At 32.6% G+C, this 21,804-nt stretch overlaps 2 protein-coding genes across 2 annotated transcripts; both read left to right on the top strand.

Moving 5' to 3' along the window:
- The first annotated feature begins 473 nt into the window (after positions 1-473).
- LOC106105368 (protein odr-4 homolog) lies at positions 474-4,265 on the top strand. Its single transcript, XM_013285659.1, has 7 exons — positions 474-657; positions 727-925; positions 1,374-1,723; positions 1,826-2,002; positions 2,369-2,576; positions 3,390-3,566; positions 3,939-4,265. Exons 1-7 carry the CDS (start codon positions 562-564, stop codon positions 4,127-4,129), a joined length of 1,398 nt encoding a protein of 465 aa, XP_013141113.1. The 5' UTR covers positions 474-561; the 3' UTR covers positions 4,130-4,265.
- A 526-nt stretch (positions 4,266-4,791) lies between these two features.
- LOC106105585 lies at positions 4,792-19,446 on the top strand. The gene is made up of 4 exons (XM_013285983.1): positions 4,792-5,316; positions 12,390-12,890; positions 14,973-15,111; positions 18,387-19,446. Exons 1-4 carry the CDS (start codon positions 5,113-5,115, stop codon positions 18,692-18,694), a joined length of 1,152 nt encoding a protein of 383 aa, XP_013141437.1. The 5' UTR covers positions 4,792-5,112; the 3' UTR covers positions 18,695-19,446.
- Positions 19,447-21,804: the final 2,358 nt, after the last annotated feature.

The raw sequence follows: 21,804 nt of genomic DNA, 5'->3' as shown, positions 1-21,804 counted from the left end.
CTCTAACATGTACGTAGTCGATTTCTTAGTATCAGCGGTCGGCTAGGACGATGTAATTATCACTACATAGCAGAAGCAAAGCATAATATAGAATTAGGAGTTTTGTCTAATTTCGATGATGACTGTGGTGTTCGAGTCTCACTACCAATGCGTTTACCTTTTTCACCTATTCAGATCAAGAAAATTATGGGACAGAAGTTTTAATGTGGATAACATTGGATAAGAATAGGTATCGTTCTATGTTTGAAAAAAGGATATACTTCTATGTTTGGAAAACTGCGACCCTCGTGATAGAATATCATGTCTTTGGCTAATACGATGATTATATGATGAAGCCTAAATGTGCATTTTAAGAACAGGTGAACGTTTTAGTTATATTCCTAAAATGTCTTGGGGTTTTTTACATGAATTTTGGGCGATTTCATTATAGATTTTATAGAAAACACCGCAATATAGTAATGGCAACACAGTTATCAACGTCAACCGTCAACCATCAAAATAAACACGTAAACGTAATATTTCCTCTTTTTGCAGTTTACATGTGAAATAAGATTAAGAAAAATGGTTAGAACAGTATATTCCCCCGAGTATTGCCTGCAGTATTTAGAACAGTATGCATCTCAAGAAATTTTTGTAACAGGGCTAATTCTGGGTCAGGTATGTGGTGGCACATTAATAATCAAACTGAAAATGAATTTTTAATTTTGATTATTTCCATATAAACAGATTACAGATGCCCGAGAGAACGTAATACATATAGCACGAACACCAGAAGAGAAAGGCGGTGAAGCAATATCAAACGATAGTAGTTTTGTTTTAGAGAAACAAGAACAAGCTAAAAATTTGCTAGGAGTTTCTGAAGCATGGGTTGCTGATCACGCTAAACATGTTACAAGAATGTTACCGGGGGGCATGTTTGTTCTGGGTAAGTGTGATACCTAATTTTTAACGTTCAATAATAACACCAAAAATCAAGTCTAAATACAATTAAAACCTTATTGCCTTTAATTAAGATGATTAGATGGTGACATAAAATAACAAAGTTAATAATCTAAATTTAAACAATTTTGGTATGGTGACTGTTATGTTAATTTCTATAATAAGAACACATTAAATTGAGTATCCAATATACCTGTAATGTATATTTGAAAGGTCAGGAATTTAATTTGCCGAAAATTGAGTAAACTAGTTTTAGTCTTAGTTTATTTTTCAATAATTAAATGACAATAATTACAAAAATCCAATCTATTCTTAAAGTACAATTGTAAACTAATTTAATTAAATGCAAAGTTTTGCCCTTTAGTAAAGTTTTAATTGCTTCCTTGTTTATATCTAATTAAAATATTCAGTTAATCTTGGAATTTTACTTTCAGGTATCTTTATAACAAGTGATGAAGATATTTTTGAGGATCCCAACTATTTTAGTAAAGTGAAAACTATATTGAATTACATGTATAAAGTATTGAACACTAATCATTTGATGTTTGCAAACTGCCCACATTCCAATGAAAGACTAATTTTGCATATGTCAACAAATACAAAAGTGTTGACATGTAAAAGCATTGAAATAGGACCCAGTAAGAATGTCGCCATCAAACCTGTCGAGTGGAAATTCTTGTCCAAACCCCAGCAATGGCAGAGATTGGATTGTTACTATGAATTTGATGAAGTTTACCCTGTTGTTGTAAAGAAAAGTGGGATATCAGTTAAACAACAGTTTCAGGTATGAAAAAATATTATACAAAACAATTAATGAATAAAAAATATGTCTAAATTAATTCAAGAACAATCATAGATACTGAAAATAATTCAATTTTTATTTCAGCAAATACTAGAATCATCTCATAAAACTATTGAGTCAAGCGTAATGTTCCTGGACGGAGAGTTGAAAGATTCCTCAGAGCAACTTGAACAGTTGATTAAAAAAAAGAAAACTAAAAACAACTCCAAAACAGCACAAGATGTTCCCAAATCTATGCAAGTGTCATTATTCGTACCTTTTGTAAGTATGGATACTTTAGATACCTTATTTTTCTTGTAACCTTATTTTTACTTCTTGTAAAGAAATTCAAAGATATATATGAAATCAAGAGTCTCCCATTTGCCCGGAATGGTTGACTATGAGATAGTTATCTCAAAGAACAGGTTTAGGCCTGGATGTGTAAGAGCTGCCAAGTAATATGGGAAGGTGAAACGGATTTGTCAGAGTAGGGAAATTCTGTGCATTTCCTCTGGGAATTTAAGTTAGGCAATGCCAGTAGAACTGTAGATGAAGGCAGTGGTAGTTAAAAAAACCTTTTTATATTGAATCTATGTAATAGAGTTTATATAGTCTGATTTTTTGGTGTATAAAAAATGTTATTTTTAGGAGAATGCTTTACCAGAGACTGTAGAGTATTTGGAATGTGATGGGAGCATACACTTTAGTGGTGTTGTGGCATCCAGTGTGTTTATGTTTCCTAAAGCATCAGTAGGGGAGGCTATAGCGGCAGTCAAGCAAGACATCGTAAGATCATTAGCATCACGCTTCACAATGCATTGTGATGCACTAATTGATGATAATTTACTACCAGAAGGTTTGTTAATATTCCTTTTATACTTTTCAGCCAGTTTCATCAGATGAGTGTTTTTTTATTTTTTGCATGCACCAAATCATATATTTAACAGTGGTAGTGCCCGCTTTAACATCTTAGCACGAATGGGCCGGCACGCCCGGTGTAATACCACGACCACATAGAAGACAGGCGTGAAATGGAAACAATTCCGTGTTTCATCTGATGAGTGTGGTGCCGGAGGCCTAATTTAAGTCCCTTTCTCTTTACCACCCTTTTCTTATAAAAAGAGGATGGGAAGAGGAAGTGAATTTGACAGTGGAGGAGATGCATAAGAAGGGGAAATGTCCTCTTTATGTGCGTCTCCTCCTCCGTCTGATAAGGGTACGCAACGCATCTGCAATTGCGGATGTCTATGGGCAGCGGTCGCTTCGCCATTTTGGCGATTTCAGGTGGCCGTTTGCTCGTTTGCCACCTTATGTTATAAAAAAAAAAAACCAAATCATAGTTAGGGGTATCATTTTGAATATGCTTTTTTAAGCTTAAGGTTATGTCATTTCTTAGTCTAAATATTAAACTGTGAATAATCTTACTTCTTACTAATATTATGAATGCGAAAGTTTAGATCGATGGATGTTTGTTAGAGTTTATAGCCTAAACTGCCAAATATATCTCAATGAAATTTGGTATACATGTAGAGAAAAGTATGGACGTACACATAAGCTACGTACTATTGTTTTTTTTTTACGCGGACGGAGTCGCGGGCGAAAGCTAGTATAAAATGTTTGTAAATTCTACATATTAATGAAGTATATTTAATTGTTATTAATATTATAGAGAAAGTGTGTTTCAACGAGCCTCCGAGACGTGTGCTAGTGCCAGTTGGATCGCTGTACCTCTGCGACTACCTGTTTCCTGGGGAAGCACCCGCTGAAGCCTTGCTCTCAGTCAGGGAACTCCTCGACCTGCAGATTACAGAGGCAGATGTTATCTGTGACATTGAGACTCCTGCTGGTAATTATTTTTTTTTAGTGAGCATTAATTTCTAGGTTTTTTTTGAGTAAGGCATTTTTTATCCTATTAAGATTCAACAAATTTATCTAGCCTTGTTGTGCAGTGTTTCTTTTTATAAAAAAAATAGGAAATTTTACAATTTTTCCCGTTGGGACTGGCAGTAATTTGTTTGGACCATTGGGAAACACTCTTTTATACGCATAGAAAATAGAAACTGAGTCTGATATGGTGTTAATGAACGAATGAACTTCCAATCATTCATTTATCTATGAAAATGGCAATCTCTAATGATCTATGAAGAAATTGTAATTTTTCAATGATTTTTGATAATATGGTTATCAGTATTATTATATAATTTCAAATCATCCTCAGATACATCAGAGTTCGACGCGCTCGATAGAGACACGAGCAGCGAGGAGCTGCTGGCGACGCCGCAAGAGGCGAGCCAATTCATGTACATAACGGGCATTGCTTTTGCATTTCTAGTATTAACTGTGTCCATATTTATCCACTACTATGACAGTATTGCAGAATTTATGCGCAAATTATTAACCACATCGTGAAGTATACTATGTCTACAGATTATAAAGTTATAGCCCAATAAACGTTTATTTTCATTTTTTTATTTTAATGTTACATATAACTTGTTTTGTACAGATATGTGATGAGTAAAGTTTAAATAAATGATTTTAAATTATTTGTGTTCAAGTATTTATGGTTATCCTATCCTGGCAATCAAATGGTAATTTTGCCCACTATAGATGTCAGCACGATCAAAGTGTCTGTATGTAACATTAATATGTACAAATGGATAGGCGACTTTTTAAAATGAGAGCTTTTGCTTTGTTTTGATATAAGTACATTACTTTTATTATTTCAAAAGCTCTTCACCACAATCAACAGCAACCATCAGCACCAAAAATACGATATTCGAATAAACTCACAAAACTACAGTTTAAATCCTATCCATTTATAGAGATCCGTGGCAATATCATGCATAATTGATCTTATAGCGCCATCTATGAACAAAGATCGCCACAACTATTATTACCACTAGATGGCGGAGTGGTAAGTTGTTATCACAGTAAATTAAAGAGCACACTTATAACAATATCACAAACGCAACGAGGTTATGAACTATGCATAAGAGTAAAAGAGAGATCCGATAATCGCTCGCGCATTATTGGTATTCCTTTAAAATTAGTTGTATTTTTTTGTAATGGAATGACAAACAACATATGCTGGGGAGTTCATGTTCACAATTGACATTCATTCATTTGTCATACAATTCGCAATTGTAATTTGTAATCGTATACGCCGATAACAATAATGCAGTTATGTTTATCAAGTGTTACTAGAAACCTGTGTATTTAGATGTGATTTTATAGTGTTTTTGTAAAGTTATTAAATTTGAATTGAAATGTTTATAAAAGTGCAAGATAATGTAAACGAGTTTTAAATAATGTGTGAATCTCAATTTATTCAATAAACCGGTTTACGAACAAATGTATGCGTGATATCAAAGTGAAGACGATATTTGTTTATCATGGCGTTTTCTTTGAATAAACTTAAAAATATTTTAAACTCCAATCGAGACAATCAGTTATCGGGAAGTGGAAGCTTAGATCCGGAAATAGGATTCAAATTAGCGTTGCACCCAGTTAGTAAAAATTTGTATGTGACGGTTATTGGCGCCCGGCACCTTCCTTCCTTGTTTGGGCTAAGTAGAGCTCATGGATACCTTGTTAAAGTAAGTTTTTATTAATTTTTTTATAAACAAAACTATATTATACTATGTTGTTACACAAATAAAGGTTTAGTGATACGTTTTATACAAGACTTTTCAAGTTTTGCGAATTTACACAATAAGTTAATTTTACTCTTGTTTTGTCTTGTTGATATGCCAATTGTAGACATATAATCAGATAAGCAATGCATAAATACACGGAAGTAGTAATACAAAATATGTTATCTATACTAGAAACAGTTTTTTTAGATTTAGGTACATGTTTTTGAGCTTGATATGGCCTGAACAGAAATATGAAATCGCGTAATTTTGCAGCAAAATAAAATATGGAAGACATTTGAGATTGATAAGTCAGGATTATTATAATCTTGGTTTGACTATACACAAACAACCCTTTTCTTGTCGCGTTATTTCTAATCCTAACATTAATAATGAAACCTTTAAAAAATCTTTTAACAAATCCTCGACATTAATTTCGCTTACTCGCTGATCTTACCATACTCAACTCTTACGTTTATAAATTGCACTATAATATATGTACGGTTATATCTATGATATTAATCATTTCTCCTTCCAAGGGCATGTGTCTACCCTCCAAGGTCAAATGCCGTCGCGGTATTATTTATTAAAACCGTAAATCATGTAAACATAGCATCTGGTATGTGGTTCGCTTTTTTTCTTGTGACAATAAGTGACAAAGTTACGTATTTTATTTTAATCGTTGTTAAATATAGTATATAACATATGTAATCGGTTAAAAATAATCTTTGTAACATCACGTATAACGATAGCCTTGACGGTTGGCTGAACTATTATAACAAGGGTTGTGAAAAAAGTAACGAACATTTACGTTACAACTATTGACTACTTGGCGGTGAAAAAACGTGTTCTTCTAGATCTACATATGTGCCTCGTCAAGATTCGTTCAGCAGTTCTGAACAAACATCCATCTAACTAAACTTTCGCATTTCGAGGAGGTAGCAGCCCTAATTACAACCGACAAAGCGTTACGCTGTTAATTGTTAATTATTTTTATCTTGTTACCACTTCCTTTGTTTTTTTTTGACTGATGAATAATGTTAGTATTAATATTAAGTATTAAATTAAATAAGTTACTTAACTTTTTTGTTTACTTCCGACTTTAGTGTAATTAAAAGCAAAAGGTGCAATTTTGCAACAAACGTTTAACAAGTATAGTATTGTAAAGCCTAACTAATAATAAAAAATCCTGGCCTGACGGTCCTTCTATCGTCATCGCATCTTTATAACATTATTCTGTAATGTGCGTCAACAAATTAGTTCCAATTTTTCCCATCTACACTAATATAAAGGGGAAAGAATTGTATTTTAGGATTTTTGTATCTATTTCATCCACACAAAAATTACTGGGCCGTTTTTAAAAATTATTTGTAAGTAACATATGCCATTTTTTGTTTTATTTTTTAAATTCACGCTGGCAAAGTCGCAAGCAATCGACCCTATCAAGTCGCCTTCATTCTTCAAATTAGTAACAGTTGAGATTTTTAACTCGTGAAATTCCAACAATGACGACGAAGCTCAATTAACGTGCTGCTAAATTATGAACACGCTTCCGAAGCCGCTGAAACTCGACCGATGACGTCATAAATTTACTTTTATAGCTCGGCCTCAGCTTTACAGTATTTATGTTTTTCTTTGCAATAAATAAAAGAGATACATAGCCCAGCTTTAATTCGGAGACTAAATTGGTGTTTAGAAGATGTTTTAATTTGAATTCTGTAGTACAATTTAATAGTGTTCTAACAAGAAATTATATTTGATTATATAGCAAATAAATTAAAAATTATATGCGCTAAAACTGGTGATTGCATCAGCATTCAAGCAGCATCAAAATATAGCCTATGTTACTCACTGATAACGTATCTTTTGAATGGTGAAAGATATTATGAATTTCGCCCAGTTTTTGAGTTATTTCAATATATACAAATATATAAATCTTTCCTCTTTATAATACTAGTTTAGGTGTCATATACATTGCCGAAAGTTCCGGTGTGTTTCTTGGAGATCCCGGAACCTTCGACTGTCACTAGATGATAGCCACCGAGGAGGTTTTAGTGGGTCAAATCCTACATAACCCTGCCTTCCAACAAGAAGGCAAGGTAACCTTTGAAGATTTCCCCCGACACAAAAAGGTGTCATATACATCAAGGTTATCTGGTTTTCAGAGACACCAGGAAAATTAAGTACCAACATAAAGGGATCAATTTTCATTTTAGCAACCTTTTGTAAGCAGATTTTTTCATTTCCGTTTTTATTAATATTTACATATTAAACGACAGTAATTTATGCATGAGGACGCTCAAGCCATACAATAGGAAAATTGACAATAAATCTTTTTGTTTGTGTTAAAAATAATAAGACAGCTTTTGATATTTAAAATCGACGTAGTGTTAAATATAAATAAAGAAAATTAATGATATATGTCCCTTAGAAAATACGAAAAACTATCCCGGTTGCTGTTACTTATAAGTTTGTATAGTAGTATATCAAAAATAATCCTTTACTTTTTACCGAATTGTCTACTGTATTTATATCAATAAAAATAGTATTATTAACTACTAGTTTTAATAGTGGAAATAGGTCATACTGTGTTCGTAAATATATTTATAGGTTAGGCGTGCATTGTGATTCATTTAAACGTAAGTACGATTCCATGTACGTGCGAATGCTGCACCTTAATATTGAATAATGCAATAAGAGTGTATAGTGCAGTTACTTATAGAGAGACCTATTTTCTTCATTATTTTGGCATTTAAAACATGTGGCATTAAAAACAAAAGTAAGTAGCCTATGTGTTCTTCCTGATTATGTTCTACATCTGTGACAAATTTCTTCTAAATCCGTTCAGCCGTTTAGACTACAAACTAATAAACATCCATCCATCCAATAGAGACCTATTTTCTTCATTATTGTAGACGAGCTGTTGCCCGCGACTTCGTCCGCGTGGTATTAGAAAACATACAAACTATATAAATTACAAAAAGTTACGTATCCCTCGGGAACCGGACATGACCGGACATTTCTCGGGAGTGAAGCTTATCCCATGTGTACTCCAGACTTTGTTTTATATCTGTGCCAAATTTCAATAAGATATGTTGAACCGTTGCAGAATGATCGAGTAAACATTAAAAAACTGAATTAATGAATCCCAGGGGAACCGTAACTATTCCCGGGATAAAAAGTAGCCTATGTGTTCTTCCAGACTATGCTCTAAACCTGTGCCAAATTTCATAGAGATCCGTTCAGCCGTTTAGGCTACAAACGATAACAAACATCCATCCATCCATCTATCCATCTATCCATCCATCCATCTAAACTTTCGCATTTATAATATTAGTAAGATTAGCTTTTACCCGCGACTTCGTCGGCGTGGTATTAAAAAACAAAAGTAAGTAGCCGCCTATATGTTCTTTCTGGCTATGGTTTACATCTGTGTCAAATTTTTTCAAAATCCGTTCAGCCGTTTAAATTACAAACTAATAAACATCCATCCCACCAAACTTTCGAATTTATAATATTAGTAAGATTATAAAGATGCGACACTTCAAGTTTAATGTTGACTGATTATTTTATTAGTTGACGTAATTAATTAGTGTTTATTTGGCTTTGAAATCCTTCAAGTTGACCTTGACAAAATATTGGTACAATAAATTCGTAAAAACATAATGTTATGTTAGCGTGTTTGATTTGTAATAACGGATAGTATTATTTCATGCTAATTGGATTTTAATAGTCAAGTAATAAAGAAAGTCTTAATTTTATTTCTGTTATTTTTTATAATAAACATCAATATAACAATTCAAAACCAATTTAATCGTAAGTACGTAAGCATATTGATTTACTGGTTTATAAACCTTGTCCAAATATAATTCGTGGTAAAATCTCGTTATATTGCTAATATACGAGCAAACTTTAGCAAGCAATAAATTAGGAGCACGTGCCACTTGAAGGTTGTAATTTTCCGTTACTTATAAATCTAATTTTACTGATGAAACTCCGGTCAAGTTCATTCATTTATTAATAATATTTGTGAAGACATATTCAAAATACAGATAACTATCGTTTAATTTTTTGACCGGCTTCCTAAAAGAAGGAGGTACTCAACTCTTTTTATAACTTATTTATTTCTTGTAGTTTAAAATGTATAACCATAGATAAAGTTGCAACGCGGTACTTCTGTTCTAATGTGAGATAATGTACGTCGTGTCTTCTGTTAAGTTTATTGCTGTATGACGTCACGCGATTTTCTTTTTAAATTGTATGCTTAGAAAACTGTAGATTTAGTATTAATTTGTTATATTATTTACTCCTTAGGTAAAGATATAAGAAATAACTTATGCCGTCAATTAAGTTGATGGAAAGAGATTGCTTATTCCATTTTGGACCTCCTTCTCGTGTCTAAACGTACTCCGCGTGTGTACATCGATTAATATAATTTTAATTATGTTTTATTTAAATTATTTCTCAAAGAGTACTCTACAGTGTAACGTGTGAATGGATTTGATTTCACCAACTTTCACTTCAAAAGGTGACACTAATAAGGTTTTGTGCCACATGTCTTCATAGATATGTTGGTTTGTCTTTACCACTCTACTTGCCATATGATTTACAAGCTTTGAAGAAGAATGAAAAAAAAAAAGTGAGTAGCTTAAGTGTTATTGAAGACTGTGCTCTACATCTACGCCAAATTTTATCGAGATCCGTTTAACCGTTTAGGGTACAAACAAAAACAAACATCTATCCATCTAAACTTGCGCATTTATATTAGTAAGAACTAAGATAATACCAATTTTTTGTTCCGAATAAGTAACAAATCAACTAGCTTACGTTTATGTAGAATTTAATCTGGCAAGCATATTTTATCGACAAAATATGTAAGAGCGGAGGTGCAAAAAAAGCTGATGCAAATAATGAGACACGTATGAGTCACTTCATGTGTTACTTTATAAATTAGTTCCCACCATTGTTACACGAATAAGAAACACAGGTATAATATATAGTTAGGTTTTTACTCGACTAGTTGATTACATAAATAGCGTCTAGGGCGTAAGTGTTTATCATCGTAGTTCAGCTCTCAGCATATTTATTTGTCTGTTAATTAAAAAGTGTCAACATAGACGCAGGTTAGGTAGTTTAGTAACATGTTTTTGGGATAAACCGTTACACTAGCAATATACTATGTTATCATACGATTTAAGTAATTCCGTCGCCTTTAATTTAAAAAAAGAAACATACTAACAAATTATGTTTTTTATCTCGAGGAAGGACATGTAAAATGAAGAATAAAGATTGTGAACTTCGTGTTAAAATGAGTAAGGTGTGACCTCGCTTAAGATGAAGTATGTGCAAATTTGCAAGAGGTTATTAGGTCAAATATTACTACGAGATATCTCTATGTATTTCGATAATGGAGCATTTATAAGTAATTGAGTAGTGTAAAACCTGGAAGGTATTGCTTTGATACTTTGATACGTGAAATCTGATCTCGGTCTGGTATCGTCTGACCGCAACATAGTACACCAGTAAGTTGTCTGTTGCTATAATTACATGTAACTTGTTCGCCTTAACAATGTTACACTGCAATTATGTAAGTTCATATATTTCTAGAGAGATCCATAAGAAAAATTATACTTGGTAGAATAAAATGAAGAGGTAAATTAGTCCCAAGGAAAAATACAATGCAATATCGTTCATTCCATGCTTTAATATGGAAAGAAAATTAACGTTATTATTATTATATTATCGATATCGTACGTAAAATATTGAATAACTTTCAGATACGCTGTTTGATAATGCTTTGTTTTGCTTTTGCTTTGCTTTGTTTGTTTGATGCCGGAAAATCCACTTTCACGGTTTTTTTGCTTAATAACTAGCAATAAAGACAATATTGATGATAAACATCTCTCCATTTTTGTTGAGATTAAAAGCGATTATCTCAATCCTTATCATACTGCCGTGTTTTTATCAAAACATTTTGAGTATTTCAAGAACATATCTTATCTTTAGCATATGCATATATTCAGGTCTGCTTTCACTAATTCTGACCTAAGACAAGGATAAAACAACTGTGAAATAAATTACCTAGTTGATATAATAATTATATATTTACCACGTAAACGAGAATAACTATATAGTAACAACCGCTTAATTCGATGACGGTTTTGTCGATCAAAACCGTACGCCAAAAAGTAATTTAACTTAGATAGTTAAATGACGTAAACATTAAAATCGATCCAAGACAGATATACCGACTCTTTCGATGTTCTGTCGATAATGGTAATTGTTTTTGTCATTATGTATTATGTATAAATATCTACATCTTTCTAAAGTAATATTTAAAATAAAAGTTATTTACAATGTAATCATACTACATTTGCGTATTAAAAAAAAAACATACAGACGAATCGAGTACCTCCTTTTAGGAAGTCGGTCAAAAATGAAATACTTTTGTGTCAAATGTGGATTTAGTCCACGTTATCTTTACAGTCTATAACATATCCTAAATGGTAGGCTGTAAACGCTATTTGCCAACATTACTCACCACTCGTAACAACTGATAAGCCCGTGAAAATAGTTCTGCCAATTAAAGTCTCTTTAGCGCTATCAAGGGGGCTATAGAATGTTATCGGGTAAGTCATCGACGTCACTAAATTAAAGCGTAGGTAGGTCATTAGTAAAATTATCGTGTCCTAGGCGTGTGATAATTACACTGATGTTCTATTCTCTGGTAATAACTTGAAGTATGTACGAACGTAGTACTCATTAAATTTGACTTGAAATCAAAAAGAAAAGTAATTGAGCAGTGATGTATTATTTTCTATACTGACTAGTTTTCGCCCGCGACTCCGTCCGCGAGGAATTAAACAAAAAACAAAAGTGAGTAGCATAAATGTGTTCTTCTCAAACTATACTCTACGTCTATGCTAATATTTCATCGAGATCCGTACAGCCGTAAAGGGCTAAAGGCTACAAACTCTAAAAACCATCGATCCAACATATAATATTAGTTATACTTATTAAAAATATTTTTGTTACAGGTAAAAGTGTTTCCAGGCGAAAGTAAATATGAAACAACGTTGCAAGAAAGCTCCTGGCCGGTTTGGAATGAAGATTTTAAATTTCAATTGAAACAGCAACCATCAAAGAAACCCAATGAAAAAGTCGACCTTCAAACACAACTCGCCGGCCATTTTTTGTCCTTAACAATATACGCTATATTAGAGGCACCGAAACCAGAATCTGAAAGAAGAAGAAGCGCAAAAACTTTAGATACCAAAAAAAATAATAAACTAACCGACGAAGAGGAAAACAAACCTAAGACTGGTTTTCTAGAAAAGACATTCAGTAGTTTTAAGTCGACGAAAGCTGAAACGGCTCAGAAGTTAATATTAGAGAAACGGAGGACCGTAGGAGCAGCGACGTGGAACTTTGATTCCAAATTATTCCAGAATGATCTCAAGAATGGGTTGATAGGAACGCCTGATGTCTGGAGACCTATTAATGCTATCGCAAGTGGACTTGTAGCCTCTGACTCTAGGGTAAAATTACTTTGTTATGGTACTTGTAGTTAGTCTCGCTAATAATGTAGTAGGAACTGGGGAAGTCCTATGTCCAACTGTAATTTGCCACAGGCTGCGGATCATGTAGCAAACGAACAAATGGACACAGAAGCAGATTATAACCAGTATATAACTTTCGGTTTTGTAGATGACCAGGATATCTATTGCCTTAACGAAATAGATTTTTACTAAACCTTAAAGGCCGGCAGCGCATCTGCAGTTCTCGGCGTTGCGGATGTTCATGGGCGTCGGATCATTTAGTACCAAGCGATCCCCTGCTCGTTTGCCCGCTTTTCCTATAAAAAAAACCTCCTAAACGGTGATCATGTGCATTTGAAATACAATTGCGCAAACATATTATAGTTAGATTTTACGAACTGCGAACTCCTCGCATCTCGGAAGTTAATTCGTTACGATCGTTAACTAACATTCAATAGCATGATGTAATTACAGCGTTTTATCACTGTATTAGATATTTCTCCCAACTCAAATATAATGTGGTCAATTTTGCTTTTTTGTTTGAAATCCGTTGGACATAATTGGATTTCTTTTAACCCTTCGCGGGAAACCTTTTTTGAGCGTTTATCTGCTAACCGAAAGAGGATTTCAATTTAGCTGATCTTTCGCTCCAGATGAAACAACTGGCTTGTCTCTAATATACTTACATGGATTTATGATAACAATATTACGTTAATCTTTTTCTGTAAAATAATTTACTTAATATTTATGCAAAGTTTTGGGAAGATATACTTTTTGTAGTAGATACATTGCTAAGTTAGTGAAGCGTATATTCGAGTATGAAGAGAATAAATGCAAAATAGTTTTTTGTTTAAAAACAGAACTTTCCTAGATTAAAAATTGTTTATTAAAATGCGTCAGGTTTTGTAGCTAAACCTTTGTGGGAAATCGGAATTGTTTTTAGTAGAATCTGAACATAGAGACAATGAAGAGATTTCTCATATGTATGATTCACATACGAGGAGACTGTTTAATTTTTTAATTCTATTAATGATTGAAGTCGACAATAGAATAGCTTTGACCTCGACCGCTCCCGGTTTGTATGTAGCCTATTAAGATGACGTAATGCTACCTTGATGTCCTCTAAACATTTGTATTGAATGTTATTATGTAATCTAAAATTTTGATCCTAGTCGATGACTCAAAACACGTAAGAAAAACGAATAAGGCAAATCGTAAATTTTACCGACAGACAATTTAATAGTCTTGTATATTTTATTTATAAATATGTTTACAAACACCAGAAAGCACTGAGTCATTAGTTTTAAATTCCAACAGCAAATTATATCTATTATTTAGCATACTATGTATAAATTTGTATGAATTATAACATCAATAAATTTCGCCTGTGACTCCGTCCGCGTGGTCTTAAATAAAACAAAAGTGAGTAGCCTTTGTGTTCCTTCAGACTGTCCTCTATATCTATGCAGAATTTCATCAAGAAGCGTTCATCCGTTTAGACTAGAAGTCTTAAAAACATTCACCCATCCATCTAAACTTTCGCATTTACAATATTAGTATGATTGATTTTTAAACTAATCTAGGCGTATTTGGTTGTATTGACTTAAAATATACTCTACATATCTATAAGTTCGCAGGTGGGTAATGAATCATTAGGCAAAGTAAATATTTTAATTATATCTCGGATGTATTGCCATTCTTTGGAACAGTAAGAATATTTTATATCATTATAAACCATCTCTCGAAACGTTTAACTTACCGAGCCAGTCAAGTAATCGTTAATTCACCAAATGCTATGCTTTTAATTATTAAATTAGTATAACATAATCGATCCCAGACATAATCAAGTTTTCTAACACGATAGTGATCAGTGTGGAGGGGTACATCGTAGATAGACGTAGAAAGAGATGGATGGATTGCGTGAATGGTGACATGATCAAAAAGGGAGTGATAACTGAGGTGATGGATGATAGAGTTATTTTGAGGACGAAAATCCCATGCACTGACCCTACGGGAGTAGGATAACGTAGGAGAGATATTGAAAAAGTTATTAGAGATTTTATATTTGCGTTTAATTTTCAGAGGGAGAATAAGAAGGGCCAGCTAGAAGTGACATTATTGTACGCGGCAAGCGAGGACGGCCTCAACGACACTGTGCAGCTTACCGTGAACCGTCTGCGTTGCAGCGTCCAAACAATGCAGGAGCACGAGCAGTATAAAGGTGAGGTCACAACACTTCCATTTTATAAATTATCTCCCTTTACAAACGTAGTACTAACTATTACCGTCAAGTAAACGCCCATTAGTATAAAGGTGAACACACAACACGAATATTACACAAATTCGTACTAATTCATTTACAAAATTCCGCTATCCTAATTACTTTGTTTAATTCCATTTTATGTAGACATACAACCTTTTTAATCTGGATGTGTTATACTTAAGGGCTTCGCCGCATAGGAGAGTTATTTGATGATAATTAATGTAGCAATTAAAATTCAAACCCCTGCTTGCTTCTAAGTCCCCTATTAGCATAGTTAATGCTTCTTGTACTGACAACTTTTGTACAGACAAAATAAATTCTAGACGTTATAGAAATCTGTCTGCTAATTAGATAAAGTTAATGACAAACAGCGCAGTGTCTGCTTAAGACTGGGTTGCTGAGGTTTCCATTTATTTTATCACAAGCTTTCGCCCGCGAATCCGTTTGCGTGGAATTAGAGAAAAACAAAAGCAAGTAGCCTGTATATTCTTCCAGACTATGCTCTACATCTATACAAATATCAGCCGTTTAGGCTATATCTAACAAACATCTATACATCCATCTAAACATTCGCATTTATAATATTAGTAAGATTATCTAGTGATTTATTAGTGTTAGGTTGAACTAAATTTCAAAGGAGTAAAACTCAAGTAACGTAGTTCGGAAACGCATTTCAGGTTATACCAAAAACACCAACGAATGGTTAAAAGTACCTCGGAAACTGACCATAACTCTGGGAAATTAAACCACACAATTTACATCGGTACGTTAATAACGTCGCTACGTGTTCAATGGCATGGCAGACGATTGCATTTAATAATTAATGAAGCAATTGAACTAATGCCGAGGTATTATAGTCTAGGAACTAGTAAGCAGTTTGATAATTATCCTACTGATGTTAATAACCACGAGCATATTAAAAATAGAAATAAATCGATAGACAATAAAATACATTGTGTGCTAATGAAATGGGTAAATCTAATTTTTACTTTCACTGAATTCAGTTTTATTAATAGTTATAGGTAAAAATAACTCAAGTGGATTAAGATTTAATCTTACTAATATTATAAATGCGAAAGTTTAGATGGATGGATGGATGGATGGATGTTGGTTAAAGTTTGTACTCTAAACGGCTAAACGGATTTTGATGAAAATTGGCACAGGCGTAGAAGATAGCCTGGAAAAACACATAGGCTACTCACTTTTGTTTTTTTTTTAAATTTCACGCGGACGGAGTCGCGGGCGAAAGCTAGTAAGAAATAAACGATTGATTTGTAGTCGTCTAAAAGTATGTTTGTACGGATGTACCATTTTTTATTCCCTATTGGTTTTCTATATTGTACTATTGTTTGCTTGCGTTCAATAATACATTGTGACAGAATCTCTCAAGAGGTAAATGCTAATGAGATTTGAAAGGCTTTTGTAATGTTGATTGAAATTTTATTGTGATGTTATTGTATTCTTTTAAGCTAAGGATTTTATTATTTTAATTCTTCGTTAATTGTAATGGTTGTTAACCCATACTATAATATTATAAGCGGGAAGATCTATATTTTTGGATATTTATATGTTGAAATAACTCAAAAACTACTGCGACGATTTCAAATTTTCTTTCGCCATTTAAAAGCTATGTTATCGCTGAGTAACATATTTTAAATTTCACGTGGACAAAGTCGAGAGCAATAGCTAGTTATAGGTCAATATCTCTATAGATAATTAACTTTAGCGACTTTTCTACTAAAATGCTAGTGCAACATTATACTATTATTTAAGTTTTTTTTTAAACCATAATTTGACGGTGTGTTTTGTAGCAAATATATATTTTTTTTAAAATAGGTGCTCTGTTGGGAATTATCAAATTAAGCGTTAATTAGAATGTATTTTTTCGTACGAATTGCGCAGTGAAAACCTACGGTCATTTTGTACCTTGTACACAAAATTGGGGATTGTATTCCAAGAGATTGTTGTGCAAATATTTGTACTTTCTGTGTACACATTTGAGTCAATGAACTGTGTACTATACTTATTTCGTCTCGCCCTTAACGATGTTTGTTTTTAAAACTATATTCTTGTGTAAAGCTTATTTCGTTGGTGTTGAAAATACAAAATAAATGCATTCTTTTTCGTAATATATTGTTTGTAATCTCTTAACGACAGACAGTTTCTAGTTTGCGTGAAAATATGAAGCGAAATAATTAACAATATTCGATGATTAGGAACGTGATGCTGTGAGTTAATTCAGTTGTTTAATTATGCATATTTATCTAAACAATGTAAACTAAATTATTATATTGTTTGCGATATTCTAAATGACCTCTGTACATATGTGTTTAGATTTAGACATTGTTTTATATCGCGTTAAACGAAAGTGTTTTGTTAAATTACTTTGAAATAATCTTAATACTTTATAACTAACTAGCTGTTGCTCGCGACTTCGCCTGCGTGAAATTAAAAATATAATAAATACCTTAAATGGATTTTTAAATCGTCTCAGTAGTTTTTGAGTTAATTCAATACATACAAAAATACAAATCTTTCCTCTTTATAACATTAGTATGGATAAATTGAAATAAGTTTATCAGTCATATAGTACAATTACTCAATTACTCGGCCATGGCGATCGGTTAACATCAGTACGGTAATAGTCCAGGGGAGGGGACGTTCAGACGTGGGCGACATTGTGCAACGCAACGCTTATTAAATAGGAGAGAGCTCGCGGGTCCCCTCTGCTCTGAATCATAAATACCGAGCTAACTGTCCGCTGCCGCGCGCGCCACCTGTCGGCGATGTAAATGAAATTAGTTGTTTGAATCGAATACATCTTCTAGGTCTTGTAATCACATTATATCTATAGACCTGAAAATGTAAAAATTCGATGCGGATATTATGTATATTATTTAATCACATTTAAGTATATAGCATACGAGCTGTTGCTAGCCACTTCGTCCGCGTGAAATTAAAAAATAGTAAAAAACATAGCCTATGTTATTGACTGATAACGTAGTTTTTTAATGGTGAAAGAATTTTTAAAATCAGCCTATTAGTTTTAGAGTTATTTCAATGCATACAAAAATACAAATCTTTTCTTTTTATTATATTAGTATAGAAGTTTGATTTAAAAATTTCCTTTTTTTTTATTTATTCCAACACTTTGAGGTATTTATTGAAATCCCGAGGTGATTACTAAATCTTGCCACGAATTTGCTAATTTAATATAAACTTTGTGTTTCCAGCACCGCTGTATTTGAAAGCGACGATATTGGAAGCGAACAAGGCGGAATGCTATTGGAAGAGCGATAGATTTATGCCCACTATATCCGCCAGATGGGATCCCAAATCTGCAACAGTCAAACTGATCGTTTTCAAAGCGAATTTGAACAAAGTCAGCATCTACATAAGTCTTGGATGCAAGACGAAAATGGCGAAAAAGGAAATATTGGGTAAAGCAACGATCGACGAAAAGTCTAGATATGCTGACAGCTGGAAGGAATGTTTGCGACAACCTGGTATTCCTAAAGCGTTTTGGATTAATTTTGAATAATATAAAAACTTTATACTATTTATTATGCACGAGTTTATTTGAATAACACGAGTTGTGATATAATGAAAATAACTTTGATTCGAGTGCCTTTTAAATATGATTATTATAACGGACTGTGGGGGATGGGATTGTTCAACATAGAAGTTATTAAAAATAAAAAATCATTTAACAAATTAACGGGCAGTCAAATGTACTGAACTATTTTGGATTCCCGTATGTATATACACATAAGTTACTGTGAGGTTTCTCAACATGCATTTCTATGGAATATAGAACAGGACAGATTTTTATCGAAAATAAAGCTAAATTTTACTTTGGCCTTTCCTTAATAAGAATTGAGAAATAAATTTAAACCTTATTTCAATCTAGTACAGCATAATTTAGTATACGATAAAAATTACCTTTGCTCTAAACACCGGTCTGTATAAATATATCCTTATTCTTTTGAGGAAAATTGAGATAATAATATGCTTTTGTATAGTTGTAACGGCAATGGAATTTAAAGCTGGGGACTGACCTAATCTTGTACGAGGGTAAAATGTCACCTCGTAGTTTATACGGATTGATTTTGACATATCTTAAAAATGACAATAAAATATTTCTTAACCAACGCTTATTTAAAATGTATGTGATTAATGTTGTGACTTACGTATTTTGATTATTTATTCACCACACAATTATATCCAGTAAGATGGAACTGAATGTAAATATTTAAAATATTTTATAAGTATATGACAACTTTTATATTGTTGCACGGAAATTAAACATTTTATACTAAAATTGTGTTTTAATTGAATCTCCGAAAAACCTAAGGCTAGTTAAACCTTTTATGTTACTTTCCTCATACTTTGCTATCGTAACAAACTCAGGTATTCCATAGCAAAGCACAAAATCTCGCCTGTGAAAAGGACTTGTTGGCAACTGGCTTAATGGAAAGAGATGTAAACCAGTACCCATGCATTAAAATCATCCTAATATTATAAATGCAAAAGTTTAGATGGATGGATGTGTGGCCTAAAGTTCTAAACATATCTTGATGAAATTTGGCTTAGATGTAAAGTATAGTTTGGAAGGACACAGGTTCCTCTTTTGTTTTCTCAATATTTCCACGCGGGCAAAAACTAGTTATAAATAACAAATGAAACACTAATTTATTCGAAATGAAACTGACAGTACCTGAAATAAGATAGTGTGTTGTAACAGCCATGTGTCACAGATAACGCTTGTCCACTGCCGGAAACCCTTTATTTAACATGGAACACGAAATTCGTTAATTATACTCTGCATCTGCACAATGATGTTATGTTATTCTTATTTGTTTTTACTTGGACTTTAGTATGGATATAACGAGAATCTTTATGAGGTAAGTAGATCAATTTTTGTTGAAAAAATATGATTCATTGCAATAAAATTCTCTTTGGGGATTTAGACGTTAAAATAAATATTGTGAAAATTGCCAAATTCTGTAGTTATTCTTCTGTTTTGTTGATAAAATGAGGATATACTGATGGGCTTAATTTAGAGTTTAGTCTCAAATGTTCTTTTATGAATAGATGCTATTTAATTTTAAAAGGCGTTTAATTTTTATGTATAATTTTTAAAAAGGCATTGTGAATAAATGACATATTCCTCGTCATTTTAAGTCCTAAATTTTTAATGAAGTCTGCAGATTTATTGATGATACCTTACTTTCAACAGATTGATAACAGCGTGAAAATTCCAATAATTTACTCAAATCTCTGCACTAAGGATCTTCCTTAGTGACCATTTGACGCTGATTAGAATAAAAAAGAGTTGCTTTTAATTCAATTATTAAAATATCGATTTAAAAATAAATAAAATCCCCAGTCATTTTTATTCAACGTGGATAAGGTTTTTAGAAGTATGAACTATTAACTTGTAACAGAGTTCATACTAATACATTATTTTGTAATAAATTAAACTTTAATTAAATACCTTATTTGGTGTCTCAATAATTGATAACCGGTCTTTTATTTGATTGGTAGATATATATGAGCAAAAGAACTATGTTTATTGCTTAATTATACCTTAATCTATCGCCCACGTTATTCTCACCGTTAATGAGCAGCTGAGAAAAGAAATAAATATCATTAACAGATTTTAACTTGTTTTATATACAATGAAATTAAATAAATAAACTCGGACTTGTAGATAGATAAAATAAATACTAGTGAAATGTTTCGTATCAATGTGAAGTAATAGGTGAAACATCTAAATCGTTTCAATACGAACATAAACAATTATTCGTTATAGCCCGAGCCGACGGGACCTTGAACTCGGTTCACGTTCATTGCCGATTGCTTGCGATTCGTTAGGGAAATAGATATTTCTATTTTCATTATTGCACAGTAATAGATTCGTAATTAAAATTTACTATCGTTCGTTGATAATTCGTCACGCACACGGTATAAGTTTAACGCAGATATTCTCAAACTATTTCTTTATTTTAGACCTTTTTTTAAATTTTACAGATATTAATTGCGGTTATATTTCTTCCTTAACTTTTGTTACCTCATCTTTATTTCTCTCTATCGTATATCGTCTTGTATCTTCCGAGAACTAGGGGGTTCATTTGGACAACTTTGGTAATCACTGGTTTAACGGTACGTTAAAAATAATTTGGGCGCTAACTGAGGCCACACATTGTCTTCGAGTTATCGCTAGTCGCCTTGTATGTCTTGTATCTCGGGACCGAAGCTGTGTAAATATGTAATTACTAACGGTCAATGAACTCCTCCTTATCATTTACCGTGTTGATACAATTTTAAAGGTAACTTTGGGTTACATCTGGATGAACTAGATATAAAAAATAAATTAATTTGAATTAATGTTTATAAAATACTCTTAAGTTCAGATCTTTAAGAAGGAAATATGTGTTAATAAAATGATAGTTTGTTGGTGGTTTTTACGGTGTTTGGATTAAATTATATTTCTTACTTTAACAGGATTTGTTTTGTTCTTCGTAAATTATCCGTAAATATTCGTAAATAATATCTTAAAACATAATTTATTCAGTAAAATATAAAACGTTTCAAACTGCCATCATAATGAAATAGCTACTTTATCTGTGTTGAAAGGGCACTTATAGT

The sequence above is a fragment of the Papilio polytes genome, unplaced genomic scaffold, assembly GCF_000836215.1.
Source record: "Papilio polytes unplaced genomic scaffold, Ppol_1.0 DF822845.1, whole genome shotgun sequence".
NCBI classification, from domain to species: Eukaryota; Metazoa; Arthropoda; class Insecta; order Lepidoptera; family Papilionidae; genus Papilio; species Papilio polytes.
Note: the sequence above shows the minus strand (reverse complement) of the source record. Positions and strands in the feature narration are given on the sequence as shown.

What these genes read in the sequence shown, in the direction of transcription:
- LOC106105368 (XM_013285659.1), top strand. Translation starts at nt 562, where the DNA reads ATGGTTAGAACAGTATATTCCCCCGAGTATTGCCTGCAGTATTTAGAA. An exon ending in TGTCATTATTCGTACCTTTT is followed by an intron (nt 2,003 to 2,368) that starts GTAAGTATGGAT and finishes TGTTATTTTTAG; the next exon opens with GAGAATGCTTTACCAGAGAC. An exon ending in TGACATTGAGACTCCTGCTG is followed by an intron (nt 3,567 to 3,938) that starts GTAATTATTTTT and finishes AATCATCCTCAG; the next exon opens with ATACATCAGAGTTCGACGCG.
- LOC106105585 (XM_013285983.1), top strand. Translation starts at nt 5,113, where the DNA reads ATGGCGTTTTCTTTGAATAAACTTAAAAATATTTTAAACTCCAATCGA. An exon ending in TTGTAGCCTCTGACTCTAGG is followed by an intron (nt 12,891 to 14,972) that starts GTAAAATTACTT and finishes TTTAATTTTCAG; the next exon opens with AGGGAGAATAAGAAGGGCCA. An exon ending in GGAGCACGAGCAGTATAAAG is followed by an intron (nt 15,112 to 18,386) that starts GTGAGGTCACAA and finishes TTGTGTTTCCAG; the next exon opens with CACCGCTGTATTTGAAAGCG.